The sequence below is a fragment of the Equus quagga genome, chromosome 16 (assembly GCF_021613505.1).
Source record: "Equus quagga isolate Etosha38 chromosome 16, UCLA_HA_Equagga_1.0, whole genome shotgun sequence".
Classification (NCBI taxonomy): Eukaryota; Metazoa; Chordata; class Mammalia; order Perissodactyla; family Equidae; genus Equus; species Equus quagga.
The window spans coordinates 43351168-43367482 of NC_060282.1; the positions used below are offsets into that span (position 1 = coordinate 43351168).

The 16315-nt window shown below is 33.6% G+C and overlaps 1 protein-coding gene across 5 annotated transcripts in view; it reads right to left on the reverse strand.

Moving 5' to 3' along the window:
* Positions 1-615: 615 nt before the first annotated feature.
* The window catches only part of TMEM67 (transmembrane protein 67), a 54875-nt gene continuing 39175 nt past the window's right edge, over positions 616-16315 (reverse strand). For 3 of the 5 annotated variants that reach the window (XM_046642648.1, XM_046642650.1, XM_046642653.1), the window contains 12 exons: positions 16070-16168; positions 15730-15816; positions 14476-14575; positions 14244-14383; positions 12505-12645; positions 10041-10121; positions 9435-9551; positions 6332-6448; positions 6123-6227; positions 5467-5569; positions 2438-2580; positions 616-1499 (listed from right to left, as the gene is read on the reverse strand). In XM_046642648.1, coding sequence (XP_046498604.1) covers positions 1419-1499; positions 2438-2580; positions 5467-5569; positions 6123-6227; positions 6332-6448; positions 9435-9551; positions 10041-10121; positions 12505-12645; positions 14244-14383; positions 14476-14575; positions 15730-15816; positions 16070-16168 — 1314 coding nt within the window. In that variant the 3' untranslated portion in view covers positions 616-1418. Of the gene's footprint in view, positions 1500-2437; positions 2581-5466; positions 5570-6122; positions 6228-6331; positions 6449-9434; positions 9552-10040; positions 10122-12504; positions 12646-14243; positions 14430-14475; positions 14576-15729; positions 15817-16069; positions 16169-16315 lie in introns of all 5 variants that reach the window. The other 2 variants (XM_046642649.1, XM_046642652.1) reach the window with 2 other exon arrangements.

The following is a 16315-nucleotide window of genomic DNA, read 5'->3' on the forward strand; positions in this document are numbered from 1 at the left end:
TATAAGATGCAAAGTACAGTGAGTTTGTGCTACAGAAATAAACAAAAGATTATGGATGTCATGGAAAATTAGGCACATGATGACAAAATTTAAATTGTGGTAATATCAACATGAGAGTCAATAGTGTATGAAAATCTGAACACATTATTATGTATTTAACCAAAATAAAAATAATATTGTACAAAACTAGTTTAGAATGATTTTTTAAATGTCTTTCCTTTCTCTGTTTTAATTTATCAGCAGGTGAGCCAACTAATCTTATTTTTTTTTAATTCCATTTAAAAACATTCACACTAATATTAACTTCTCATATGTGGAATGAGAGTTGAAGTTCTTTCATATGCTTCTGAGTAGGTGGTTTTAAAAATCCATGCTGGAACATTTATTTTTCTCTGCAGCTTTTATAAAGGCATTTCTATACCGTGACCCTTAAGAAACTGGAGTTTCAAATACTCGACTTATTAGCCCTCCCTCTTTCTCCTCAGTCATCCTCAAGATTCAGGGAAATGTAAAAGATTCAACTTTGGCAATGGCTGGGGACCCCCGCTCCAACAGTGCTGTACTCTTAAATGCTATTTCATGAAACACATATTACTCAAACAGGAAACAGAAACACCAAATGTTTTATTTTATATTGTCAATTCAGAAATATAATAATATTTATATAGTATTACATTTAATTATTTACATAGCATTAATACAGAAGGCAGTAAGAAATGTCGGTTTGGGGTTAATGACCGTTACACTTGAAATACGGTGCCTTTCAAGTTCATGGTATACAACGAAAAGGATTATTAAAGAGTATATTGAAGAAAAATCATACCATGGAAAATTATTACCTACATGGCTTGGAGTTCACATTAATTATATTCTGAATCTTAATATTCTTTTTCCTTATTTAAAAAAAGAATATATGCCTAATGACTTATGCAGCCTAAGTTTGCTTTCAATAAATCATCTTGTTAATAACATGACAAGCTACAGTTCATTATTTACAATCTTTAAACAGAATCTAAGAACAAAACCTTGGGAAAGCTTTTAAAATTTTAATGAAAAATGCATATATAATATAATTATTATAAAATAATCAACAGAGAAAAATAATGGGGACTGTTTCGATTATTAAAAAGTGTTATGCTAAAGCAACATTTAAGCTTTTTTTTGCTATCTAATTTATGAATTGGTGAATTAAATACCATACATACTGGGAAAACATTACTTTCCATTATATCACATTACATATTCAAAAAGCAAGTTACATATCCACAAGTTATGAAAATAAATCTCTGTAGATTAAAAAACACATAAAAATAATTTGTATTACAAGTTTTAAAAAATATGGCAAACTACCCTGATAATCATGACTTTTTTTTTTTTGCCATAATTATATCGAGTCTCTAAGTTATCTATTCAATAAATTAAATCAGAAATCTTTGATCCACCAATGTTTTGGATGCCAAATTCTTCTGTCCTACTGTATTACGGACAAATCTAAAAATCTGGAAAAAAAGTCAAAACAATTCAGGATGAAAAAAATACATATATAAAAGAAGTATGCACATCAATTAAAATATCTAAATTAAACTAGCTAATTCTCTCAACTATTTATTTTCATGTATTGGACATCTGAATTCCATGGTGATATACAAAATTATTTCAAGACTATTATCACCTTTCATAATATTGAAGCAGTGTATGTTCCTGTTTAGAAGGTATTTTTATAAATTAATAATACAAATCCTCTCATGTTCACAGGAATACACTGTTAAATATCTGGCAAGGCAAATTTCCTCTAAGTCTAAAAGCTATGGAAACATCAAAAGAACTGGTAGGGATAGAATTTGTTCATAATTCTAGATTTCTATCAAGGACTAATAAACTATATCTTACTAACTCATATACTTCCTTTACATAGTGAGAAATATATGGGTGATGGTAATAACATTTCCAGAATAAATTAGTCATTTCTTGAAATCTCCATTTCAGGCTCCACACCCATCCATGTAGTTGTCTTTTACCCACATAGGCAGGGAACGTGTGAGTTACAAGTTAAAGTGGCTGAGCCCTGAGCTGGATCTCCAGTGCCTGCCCTTATGTAACGTCAACATCTGGTGCAGAGGGTGAATGGGACTCTAATTACTGTTCACTTCTGATATCTAGGAGATTGGCAATTCAAGTGTCTTCCTACTAGATTCCTTTCACATTTGCTCAAGCAACTTATGCCCACCACAGGACCCCAGTATTTCAGTGACCCTGAAGGAGAATGCATAATGAGCTTGGCTGAAACGTTATGTCTTTTTTTGGTGGGGTTAATCATATCCTAAACTTTTACAAATTCCTAGTGAAAGTAGATATTGTTACTCTCGGCAATAAAAATAAGTATCTGCTTTCAACATATTTCTTTTAAAAGAAACCAAGAAAAAATTTTAAAATTTACCTCTTGTTGTAGGTATGTAAGGAAGGCTGCTAAAATAAAATTTTGGTAAGCCAAATCCACAACACAGAAGAACAGCAGATCATAAATAAGAAGAGTGGCTTCATTTCCATAATACAGAACACTGCTGAAAGAATAACTTTCATCTATTTAAACAAAAAATAAAGCAATTTATAAGATATAAATTAGAAATTTGAAAACAGAAAAAAACTGTGATAAACTTGTGGTGATAAAATTTGGATATTTAAAAACAGCATACTAGAAACTACTACTTATAATACTTCAGGGCTTATAACAAAAGAAACAAAGGGTATTAAAACTTGCTAATCTAAAAGGTTAGTCAAGGAACTCTGCTCACAAAAAGCAGTTTTAACATTCACATCAAGGGTTGGTAATTGCTAGCACTGCAAGCATACAGTCAATACCTTTCAAAGATCAGGTGATGAATAGCCTTTTTCTATTTGTTTATACAATGAAAGGCTAGAGAATCTTAGAAAGATTCTCTTAGATAGAGTAAGTTAAAAAAGCAAAACAAAACCAGCAAGGACTGGAATGGTACCTAGTGTGCTATGATTTGTGTCTCAAATAGTCCCTTAAGGTTCTGCTCGGAGACCTCTCCTCTTCTCACTCCACAAGGAGGGGTTCGTCCTTTGTGGGATGTGAACACTCTCTTAAGATTCTGACAAAAGCTAGAGACTCTTTCACCGGAGGGTAAGAAAAGTACACATAGACGAATCTTGTGCACAATTTCAGGGAGGTCCAGAGAACCACTTAAGCTGTCTATGGATACCAAGTTAAGAATTTCTGTTTGATACAAGGGGATGTCTGCCATGCTGGTAATGTTCCTTTTTGATCAGTGTGCTAATTACAGGCATACATTCAGTTTGTGAAAATTCACTGACATTTAAGCTATATCCTTACAAAATACACACATCTGTATAGATATTATACTTGTGTATCTACTTAAAAAACCAAGCCTGCTCTATATGCTCTTCCTGGGTGATCTTTCACTGCCATTGCTCCAGCAATGACCTCATTTGATGAGACTTCTCAGCTCATTGTGTGCCTTTACTTTCTCCTAAGATCCAGTTCCTTACATTTAATGCTTTACTTGACATCTCTTCCTAGATGTTCCAAAGGTACCTCAAGGCAACATAATCAAAACTAAATTCATCCTCTTTCCCTCATAACCTGGTCCTCCATCTGCACTCCCTGTCTTAGTGAAAGGTACCGCCACAAACCACCTAGTCATACAAGCTGGAAATCCGGGTAATTTTTGACTACTCTTTCTCTCCTACCCCCTTTTTTCCTTAACATCTCTGGAAATCCTTTCTTCTTCTTTATTCCCATCAGTACTGCCTTAGCTCATATTCTCATCATCTCCCGATAAAGATGAAGATGATGATGATGGTATTATTATTAGAAATAGTAACAACATCTCTTTACTGGGTGCCTACCCATACCAGGTACTGGTACATAACTGGTTCTTTATACATGGTAATACCTGTATAAACAAAACAACCTTTAGAGGGTTACATTTAATTTTACAGAGAGGGCATTAAAGTTTAGGAAGGGTAAACAATTTTCTCAAGTTCACAAAATCAGTAGACTCAGATTTTGAATCCAAGACCAGAAGACTTTGAAAGCTATATTCTTAATGACTAAGATACATTGTTATAGTCTTGCATCTCTTTAACTCAACCTATTCACTACTGCTAGAGAATTCATTCAATTTACAAATCAGATCTGCTTAGGACTTTTTGATCACATCCATGTTCATTAGCAGTGGTTTCCAAATTGTTTTGATCATGTATCCCTATCAGAATAAAATGTTGAGGATGCATCCCACAATAGGCATATTTTATTAATTACTACTATATATATTACACATTTAAAAATATATAAATTAAGAATGATGGAATTGCAAATACACAAATAGACATTCTAATATTTTATTCTCAAAGCTCCATGGCTCAGTCTCCACACCTCCTGTGGGAAAAAAATTTAAAAAAAATTTTTTGGAAAAAACTGCTCTAAAGGATAAGGCAAAACTCCTTAGGGTGTCAGACAATGCCTTTGCGATTTGGTCTCTGCCCTTTTTATCTTCCATGAACTCTTTCCCACTGTCCCACTTCATGCCAGTCTTCAATTAGAAAGTTCGTAAGTGCAAAATGCCCTTTCCCCCTTCTGCACAAATGTCTTTGCCTCTCTTCCCTTGACCCTCCTGTTTGACAATAGTAACTTATTTTTAAGACCCAGTTCAAATTCCTCCATGTTGCCTCTCTGGCTTCACCCTGTGTCTGGTTAGATTTTCTACTTTCCTTTCTATACCCAGTATAACCTGTGTCTGCACGGACTTCTATCCCAGCCTCGTTCTACTCACCCATTCACATGCCTACCTTCCACAGTCTAATAAAGAAGATGCTCAAGGGAGGGACCATTGGTGTGGGTATCCCAGGACTGGCCAATTCAATTAACACATGGATACATGATATCTAGGCCAGGACAGTGATTATACCATTTCCATTCTTACCAAGCCATACAAGAGGTTATCAGTCACATTAAAAGTGACAAATATACTACTTTTTTAGTGATAAGAAACCAGGTTTAGTTACTATTCCTGTCACAGATATCTGTGATTTTTAAGAGTTTGGATAAAATGAAAAATTAAGTGTCAAAAATTAATCACAAATGTTATTCTTCTTTAAGTGTTTCATAAGGTTGCCACTGAATGAATAAAATCTAAACTTTATGTATTTCTTTTACTATCTCTTCTATGTGTATCATTGATTTTGAAATCCAGCTTTTTGATTTTCTTGTAGAATAATTATCTTTTATATATTTGTTTCTTACTACATGACATAATAAAATGGAACACAGAAAACTACTATAATTCCATGAAGCTAAGTCCATTATGTTTCTTTGTTTTTATATAAAATTATAAAATCAAAAGAAAATTAATAACTATAAGCACTTTATTTTTCAAACTTTGAAAATAGTAATCAAGTTCAGCAAAGGCATTTGAAGGATACCATTGTAAAAGATGCTTTTTTCCATTGGTTCCATGAATTCCATTCCAAGAATTCTTTCAAGAAGCAATTTATCCTTTATAAAGTAGTCCATTTCCTTGTGAACCTGATATAAAAAGCCAGAGATATTTCAAAAATAGCAGTGAAATAAATGCTTCCCAATTTTTATAAAAGTCAGAAGGAGAGAAAATGAAAAATGATAGTACACAAAGAAAATCTGTTCTTTAAAAAAGACTGAATTTACTACACTGGGCTATGTAACAAAATTCTCTTTAGGAATGTTTTAAATTTTAAATGCCCATAGTAGTATTTAGGGTTAGATATACTGAAAATCAATTTCTGAACAAACTTTTCAGTAATACAACCATAGCATAACATATAATGAATAATGTAGTAATATTTTGATAACTAACAAAATTCCAGTACAGACGTATTTTAAGGTGATCATCATTATGCTAATAGATATGTAAAATATTATTTTACTTTTATATAATATAACTCTATCCTTAAGGCACAGCATTAATTTTCACAGCCGAAAAAAAGGGGGCAGGGCTCTAAACCCACTGACTTGGTTGACTGAAGAAATAATTGACACTCCTGGTTAATTTTTTAAAAATTGCATCTGATTCTAGCTTAAATAGAAATGCTGACATACATACATGATCGATGAAAGAGCCAAGAAATTTATTCATAGTATGATATGCTTTTATACTCTGCTCAAAAGTACTTGCTGATGAACTCAATAGTCTAGCAGGGCCATTTTTCTAATATGAAAAAGAGAAGAATAAATGGAACATGCCTTATGTTCTTGTTATCAAAATAACATGAAATATTGGCAAATTACATTTAAATTGTACTTTATACAAACCCTTGTTAGTGTCTCATGAATTCTGTCATAGTGTTGTCTCATCTGGCTAGAAATTGCAATCTGAAAAGTCTGACCGTCGGTGTTTGGTACCAAACCTCTCTGGCTACACAAACTTTCCTGAAAAGATGTAAATTAAGATCAAGATTATGAAAATTTTGTCTATCTCAAAAAGAAAATACAACATTTTTCTTTTAGTTCGTATCATATATTACAAGATTTGGAAGCCAACTGAAATTTTACTGGAACTATCTTTGAGATAAAGAGAGTCTAACATTATCCAAAGTTCCCACTCCCCTCTAGGTTTTACTAATTTCTATTTTGTCATACTCCCTTGCAAGTCTTTATATCATCTCCTTTACTCTGCCCTACTTTTAAAAAAAAATCTCATACTAAGTTCATTGAATATTGATATTCTTAGCTTTTCTTTACAATTAATTTTACTGCTCTTTAATACATACCAAAAAGTCTAGTCTTAGAATTAACTACTTTTATAAATGGTCTTTTTTGTTTTCTAAACACTTTTAAAACGTTTCCTTAATTAATTCCAAAAGGTAGTGATACATGACCGAACAGTTAATGTTACAGACCAGATATCCATTTCAGGTCTCCTTGACATGACTTGAATCTTGACCACCATAAAACATGTAACGTTTTGCCCTACCCCACACCTAGCCAATTCCCATTGGTGCTTCAAGGTTCAGCTCAAGTATTCTTGCCTCCATTCTCTTGCCTTTATTTGCCTACTCCAGAGCCTAATATTCTCCTTCTTTGTCTAAACCTAATCTTCAAACATAATATAACACTTGGTTTTTCTACTGATTTAAAGGACATCTATGCGTAGTGAATTTCTCTATTTAAAAAAATGGTTTTTTTCCTGATTAAAAAAGCACATGCTATAGACAGGTACAAAAAAGAAAAGAAAAAAAATCACCTATGCTATCAATACCAAGAGATACAGGTATTTTAAGGTATTTCATTTCCAGTTCATTGTCTAAGCATATACATATAGACGGCACAAAACTGGATCACAACGATCTCTTTTTCACTTAACATTAGACATTGAGCACCTGTCCATGTCATTAAATCTTCTAAGAACATGATTTTTAATGTCTAAGATTTCACTGTATAGGTAAATCAATTAGTATTCTCTCATTTTTACATATGTTTTTGCCCTTATAAATAACCCGTGTGACGAAGATCCTGAACCTAATTAGCTATTCACATTGCTAATTATTTCCTTGAGTTAGATTCACAGAATTAGTGAGTATATTAAGAGAGTAATGAACTCTTAAAAAACTCTTGGCATATACTGTCAAACGCCCTCTACAAGGTTTGTAAAATTTCTCTGAGACCAGTAGTTTTATGGGTGCCCATTTTACTGTCCTTGATGCTATTAAGCATTTTTCCCCTAAAGTTTGCTAATTTGAAGACAGTAAACCTATTATTTTTAATTCACTTCTTTCATTTTTTATGAGTTAAACATTTTTTAGAGGTTTCTTAGTCTCTTCTATCTCTTATTTATGTATTTTAAAAAATCTTTTTGTCATTTTTTCATTGAGGTTTTAACTTAGTGTTTGCTTATTGATTTGCATGACTTTCAATACTGTTATCAATATCTTTGTCATATTTACTATGAGAATTACTAATTGATTATGTCTTTTATTCATATAATTGTTGGATATGTAAATGTTCTATACTAATAAAGTAAAATCAACTAAGATTCTCTTTTTGATGCTTTGTACGTTTTATGCTTAGAATGTCATCTCCCAATCTGAAACATTCTTTTCTAGGTTTTTATAGTTTTGTTTTTTACACTTAACTTTTCAATTCAGGTGTAATTTCTAATACTTAACCAACTGATTCAGTTCAATGTATTAAGTAAATCATTCTTCTCCGAGAGGCTGTTATCATGTATTACATTCTTACAAGTCATAGGTATAGCCCCTTAATCAGTAAATCTTCTTGGTTTTTCCTCTTACATATATATTTTTACTTTATAATTCTCTCATGGAAGTTTTCTAATGTACATAATAGAATAATAATCCATCCATGACTCAACTTCAACAATTGCCAACATTTTACCAATGTTATTTTGTCTATCCTCCCAACTTTTCGTTTTTCTTTCAAAGCAAACCCCAGATAACATGTCATTTCATCTGTAAATACTTCCATATGTATCTCTAATAAGATCTTTAAAAAAAAACATGCCATTTTCACACCTAACAAAATTAACCCTTCTTAACATAATTTAATTTTTAGTCCATTAGATCTCTCAGATTTTTTCCCAAAGATTTTTTATAGTTGGTTTGTGTGAATCAGGATTCAAACAAAACTCTACACATTGTATTTCATTGTTTTGTTTCTTAAATCTCTCTTACACGCTAACAGTTCTGCCACCCCAGCCACCAGCCCTCCTTTTCTGTTCATGCCTTTGACTTGCTGGAGACACTGGGTCATTCGTCCTGTGAGACATTCTGGACCCGGCTGATCGCTTCCTGTGGTATTATTTCATTTGTCTCTCTATCCCCTCTATTTCCTGTAAACTGGTGGTTAAATCTAGAGGCTTGATTATATAGCAGGTTCAATTTTCTTAGGCAAGAATATTTCATGGGTGATGTTATGTACTTCCTACTAAGTCATAACAGGAAGTGCATAATGTCAGTTTTCCTAATTTTCACTTGTAGTAAGATTGAGCCACTGCGTTCAGATTATGTTAACCGGATTCCTCATTATAAAGTGCCCTATCAACCTTCACTTAATTGTTTTAACATCCATTGATGGTTATAGCCTATATGCATTAATCTATTAGTCTTTACAAAATGGTGATTTTCTAACTTAGAATTCTTTTTACTTTCTTCTATATGTAAGAACTTTCGCTCATATATTATTTGGTTACTCTGAAATACAGTCCACATAGGAACACAGGATGAAATTTGATTTTTTTCCCTTTATCAATGTTCAGGGTAATGAGTTGGTACCCTAGCAACTTTCAAAAGTACTCAATGAGGATTTTTTAAAAATACTATTACAAATCCTAGATATCTAAGAAAAGAGAACCCATCTCTCAACTTAAAAACAAAAAAGATGTAAAATATATTCATACCGCTTCTCTTTTAAGATTCATATTCATTTCTTCCATATTAGTATCTGCATGTCCATGTACTGATCTACCATGAATGTAATATCCAAAACATTTGTGGGACAACAGAAACACCGATATCTATAAAAAGAGAAGGATAAGGAGCAATTAGCAACTTACCTAAAAAACAACAAAAATTAAGTTTTTCTTAAAATTGCTTCCTTTCTCTCAAAATACTAAGGGTTGAATTCTTTGAAGATATATAAAGAGAATAATAAGGTAACAAAGGATAATGAGGTTATTAAAAAAAGTATATGGAAAAGAGATTGAAGATATTTTCCAAGAAAGGAAGAAATAGGGTTGACATATAAAAACTATTCAGGGAGTCTGGGCTGAGTGAACTATTTGGTGGCATAAGGAAGTCATAATTAAGAAAATGCAAATAAACAAGAAAAAACTAAGGCAGTAACTATTAACTTGTAACTTATCGTAACTTTCTGGGATGTACAACCAGTGGAAATTAGACTAAAAATCCAATCATATCAAATCACTTTTAAAGCCTCTCTTAATGGACTCATGACCTTTAAAAAGGGGAATAACAGTTGCAAGATACAGTCAGAAAGTACTTACATTGCTCATACAGCATAAATCAACAAACTGTCGAATTTTATCTTCTATAAATCTCTCATAAAAGACAGCAAAGAACACGATCTGAAACATTAAGCCAAGTTCATGCTTATTAGCTTTTAGGATTTAATTTTCTTTTATAGCCACAAGGTAGTTATCTTAAGAAAAAACAAGTCCCAACCAAGAACACATTGGTCTCTAATGGTTCCTATGGGATAAAATCCTACTTATCATTTCTGATTCTTCTGTCAAAGGAAGAACGTTTTGGAATTGTGTTAAGATTCATTGAGGGAGCTTATTTTGAATTTTAAAAACTTTTCTATGCCATTAAAACAAGATAGGAGAAACAGGACAAAAAGAAAAGAGCTTTAAAAAATTTAGAATCAACCAATGTAATGACCAGATTTATGTCTGGTTCTGCAATTCTACCCATCTCCTAAATTCCAAAAGCCATTAGAGAAGTTGCTCCTTTTCAAATTAATCTTCTCTGACAGAGTAGCATATAAAAAGCATATATGCACATATATGCGCAGACTGTGCCTGTGCCTGTGCAAGCTAATACCTGCTTCTACCTGTCATGATAAAACTTCCCCCTTAAATATTCATTCCCCACCCAAAATAAAAGACACCTGCTCCCCTTTGTTTCAGGAGGCTCAACTTTCGAAATGATTCTGTGAGGTCTCCTATTTGCTGCAAATAAATTCTACTTCGTGTGATAACTACTTCTGGTGGAGGCTCTGATACTAACTTGCCAGGAAAGTGCACCCACTTTGGTTTGATAACAAGATGGTTGTTACTGCCCCAACAATCCTTTCCCCTTTCTCCTTAGTGACAAACCCCTCCTTTGAGTGGGCACACTGCTGCCCAGCTGAAAGATGACAGTGCAGTGAGGTGTGGCTATGTGACTAAGATCTGGCTAAGCAGACGTTGAACAGCACTTCTGAAAAGGCTCTTACAGAGGAGAGGGCGAGCTTTTCTCCCCAGACTCCCTCCTGCAACTCCATCGGCCATTATGGACCATGAGGTGACCTTAGAGATAAAAGTCCTGAGTGCAGAGCAGAACAATAGGCTTCTGGGTTCTGACAGCAGCCACCACGCTGGCCCTGCATCATCGACCTCTGCTCTTCCTTCTCATGGGAGAGATAAAGTTCTCTTTTACTTCAGCCACTGCTGAAATATGGAAAGCTTCAGATGGTATCCTTTAAATTCTCTACATCCAAATGAATCCTATCTATTCACAAAAACATATTGGTATGTATACAAAATAAAATATTTTCTTACTATTATTCCGATGATAAACATCAAACCCCATACTCATTTGATCCTACCTATTTCAAATTCTAATTTCCCTTTCTCTTTCTTTTCTGATTGTCAAATTCTCTCTCACTAGCTCTATCACGGTAGCTTCAAGTCTGAACAAGTCTCACCAATTTAAAATAAACGCAAACTTAAGAAGTCTATTCGCAGGTTACAGAATGCCACTTGGATCCATTTCTGTAGGAATTTTGGGATTTCAATCCCAAAAGATCTTTAAAAATAAGCTTTTTAAGGCAGTATTGATTTGCTAGGTTATAGGAAGTTTAACTTGGTCTATCCAGAGGTCCCATCTTTGTTTATTTAAAAGTTAAAGGAATTTTTAATAAAACAGAAAGGCTCTTTCCATTCATAGGAGTGTCTGGAAGCAAGACAGAAGTACAGATATCAGAGTTAGTGCTTTAGCTGCTGATGCTTTCTTTTCTTTCCTTTCATTCTTTTGTTTTGTTTTGTTTTTTAAGGTTTAAGAAGATTAAGGAAGTAAGCATAGAAGAGATCCTCTGCTAGAGCCATGGCACCTGAGGTTGAGAAAATTTATTTTTGGTTTCAGTTATTCCAATGAATATTTCAAAGAAAATCTCACAGGGTACTGGCAATTTGAATGAGATTTAATGATATATTAATAAATGTAAACAATAAGCTATATTTTAAAAGAAAAAATATTAAGGGAAGCTTAGCCATCCCTGTAGTTTTATACAAAGTAAACTAGGAATCCATCCTATGACTAGAAAGCTGCAGACTGTCAAAGACCCTTCAGGGCACCACTCCTGATAAAACAGGAACTCTGAAATCAGATTGCCTGGGTTCAAATTCCAATTCTGCCAATCTCTAACTGCATGACTTGAGGCAACTATTTAACCTTTCTGGGCCTCCGGGTCCTTGTCTGTAAAATAAGGATACTAACAGAACCTATCTCTGAGGGCTATTACAAAGATTAAGCAAGTTAACACATATAATGCAATTAATTAACACAGTGCCAAGCTTATAACACTACGTAAGAATTAGCTATCAGCTGCTATTATTATTCTTGTGGTCACCTTTTTTCTGCTACAGAAATCAGGACGTGAGCAATATCTGAGGATAATTAGTATGTAAACACAGTTATAATTATAGAGAGGCAATGTTGCTTATGCATAATATAATCTCTTGTTACCTGTATAATTCCAATGACTAGCCAAAGAGCAGAAGACACTGCATATCTCAAAATGCGGCTATAAGGAGCTACGTAGCTAGATGGGCTTCTGGAAAGACTAGAGGATGAATCCATTAATGCTAAGTTCTTGAATCCTACAACCTGGAGTAAAGAGGAAAAATAATAATTTAAACAGACATGGATAAAGAAAATTCTTCCAGTCTGAAAATGAGACACTTCTGCCTATTTCTTACCTTGAAAAACTAAAATATTCAAGTTTCTACCAACAGAAGAAAATCTAGATAAAGATAATTACCCAGTATTTTAAATAGAAAGTATTTAATAAAAAATATTTAGTTAGTTCATTTGGTATTCTCTTCAATATGCCTAAGGGCCAAATATAACTTTATTATCATATACACTGACAAAACTCAAAAATTTCTGCCAAAAGAATAAAACTTTCTTCAGTAAACTACCAATGAACAATCAGCATTTCATAAGTTTTTAACATATGCCAGGCATTATACAAAATACTTTTCATACTTTAAAATAGTATTTGCCAAAGTATCTCTTGAGAAAAGATATCTTCCTTGATAAAAGGAAGACATGGTTAAATAAGTTCTGCCGGTATATTATACTCACTTCACGCCTTCCACTCTCACAGAATAAAGGCTCTGGGAAGTTTTATGGCAGAGGAATTCTACATGACTTTATAGAATCCAGTGTTTTCAAAACTTACTTGACTATAAAACTTCTTTCTCATGCAACATGTCTTAAAGCTTTAAAAAACACTGCTATAAATGAATTTTGGAGATATTGTTCATATGTCCCAGGGACACACACATTCTTCTCCTAACGTTAAAAAAGGAAAGGAAGGAGAAAGGAAGGAAAGAAGGTAAAAAGTAGGAAGGCAGACAGAAAGACATAAGAGTTAATAACTGATATCTAACTTTATTTAAGCAGCTAATTCCCGAGAAAACCTGTTACCCACATAAAGTTTCCATATTTCAGTCTCATATTCAGTACTGAATACTTCCTTTAACAATTCCAAACAGATCCATGAAATAACTGTAAGAGATCATAAGCATGTACCCATTCACTGTATCTGGTTCAGCTATAGCCCCAGCTCTTAACACAGAACACAGTCCATAGTAGGTATTCAATGATAATTTGCTGGAAAATTTCAATCTTATAATAGTGGGTCTAATACAGAAGCGAGAATATGAGTCACGGAAGGAGGGAGCTTTTTCAAAATACAGATACCTAGAGTTGGTTCAGAGCTACTGAATCAACCATAATCTCTAGGAGTGGGGTGAGGCATAGGTATTTTGAAAAAGCTTCCCAGGGGATTCTGCTACAAACCAGTGGTTTAAAAGCCACTCCTTAACTAGAGTAGTCAACTTCAGAGACAGAAAGTAGAACAGTGGTTGCCAGGTGCTGGGGAGAGGGGAGAATGGGAGTTGTTGTTTAATGAGTACAGAGTTTCAGTTCTGCAAGATGAAATGAGTTCTAGAAATTGGTTGCCCAACAATGTGAGTGTACTTAATGCTACTGAACTGTATATTTAAAAATGGTTAAGATGCTAAATTTCATATTATGTGTATTTTACCATGATTTTTAAAAAGCTACTCCTTTTTAATGGCTTGATAACAATAGTTTAACCTTTAGAAAACCCGTCCACTGACATGAAAACATGAAATATTAAATTAATATTTATGAGTACCCATAAGTTGCGTAGAATTAAGTCAAACAGTTTATACCTCCAAAAGGAAGAGGACAGTAAGTACTTGAAAGAGTGGATTAATTTTTCTCACAGTCTGAATTTCATTCCATTCGTTTGCTACAAAATATGTTCTCCATATGCTCACAGGAACGGTAGCACTCCGAACACCACCCTCACCTGGCCAGGAAGATAAAATGAGTAAAAGGCTTTCATCTTCCTTGCTCTGCAAGGGTAGCAAAAGAATTGGTACAAATGGTTATTTCAGTTACCTTCAACAGCTTTAAGAACCTTTCCTTTAGGTCGCTCCCAGTCGATAAAGAATATATCTATGGTAATCTGGGATATGAGCTTATGTAAAAATTGCAGAGCCTGAGAAAGACAAACAAAATACCTAAAAGTATCTGCATTAAGCCTGCTTATGAAACCAATACTGATTCTTTAAGAAACAAACATACCATAATCACAAAAACATATAATTTTCACAAATGACAAATAAAGTTAAAATACCATTAGGGGATCACTAGAAGCTCATCAATATGAAATCACCAAATTCACAGAATTTTTATACACATATTTATTCGCTTTCCCTTCCTCCACCTTTCTTTAAAACAGAAATATGAAAAAAGGAGACATACTACCTCCTCCTTATAGTGGCCTTGCATAACTGACTCTCCCAAGGGTTCCAAAAGCATACTTTGTTTTCTAGATCATCTGACTTCTTTCTAAGTAAAGATATTTTTCAGCCGTAATTTGCTTGCCCTAATAAAAGTTTTAAGATTCTCTGTCTTCTTTCTATTTCTCGTATTGAGATTTCTGATTAAAAAAAAGTGTTGTTGAAACACATCTTTTTCATTTACAGAAGTAATATGTTTGAACTGAGGCATTCCTCACAGTAGATGCATTATTGATTAAACAAAGGACAAAAATCTAAGTAGGGGATGGTTCCCCTCTTCAAGGAGCTCATGGATCAGGGGGAAAAGCAGACACTTAATCATCACAATACAACGGGATGAGATCTACCACAGAGGCGTGTAAAGAGCTTCACATACATTGGCAGAACGATGAAGTAGGGAGAGGGGCTGCCATGGAAAGAGGAGGAAAGGAGTATAGAGACAGAGAAAACAAATTCTAAGACATCAGCACTTTATCCAGGGTGGTACCTTCTACACTCAATTATCAGAGACAAAATTCATGCCGGAAGGCATTTTGTCCTTGTTGTGAACGCATCATCAGACTTTAAAGAAGAAAGTCACAAAATAAAATATCATTTTATCAAATTAGCTATGAGTCATGTTAATCCAAAAATATTTATGGCTTCTTAGGAGAAATTATTTAAGGCAGATTTTTCAGAACGAGCTATTATAAATAAAAACAGACTTCCTATGTAAAACAGAATAATTCATGCTTTCCTTCAGAATCAAACTAAATTTTACACCAAAGATGTTGAAAGCATTTTAATTTTAAAGACTTATGAGTTTATTAGCAGGCCTTCTAAACTCGGTAACTTCTCCTTTGAAACCTACCTTCAGAGCAAAAGCACACCCCACATAAGTAACAAAACGTTCTTCCTGAGCAGGCCTTGGTAGCAAAACAGAGACAGACTTCTGTGCCTATGATAAAAATTATGCTGTTAAATATGACCATACAATGTTTTCACTAAGTACAATTTATAACCAAAAGAAAGCATAAGTGAGGGAGGTGGTGACACACTCACTAAACACAGCATACTCAGGGATGGTGAGTTTCACATTTTTTTAATACTCTTGATCGGAAATACCCACAAATAAAAATAGTTCCTTTAAAAAGAAAGCTTGCCAGTTACTCAGGTATTGGCATTTAGGTTAAATTCAGAAACTCACTTACTTTGAAGAAAATAAGCCAATAAAGACCTGTTCCCACAGTGATGATAAAGAAAACATTGGCCAGATCACCAGCATAGTATACCAAGAATTTCATAACTGTCTGCAATTTAAAAAGAGAATTACAGCTGTTATAGATTCAATCTATTTATACCATCACTTTTAATAACATATTATCTACCCAGTTTCTCAAGCTTGAAGCCTCATTTCATGTAACCAGGGGTCAGGTAGGAAGACCAACCGCAGACAC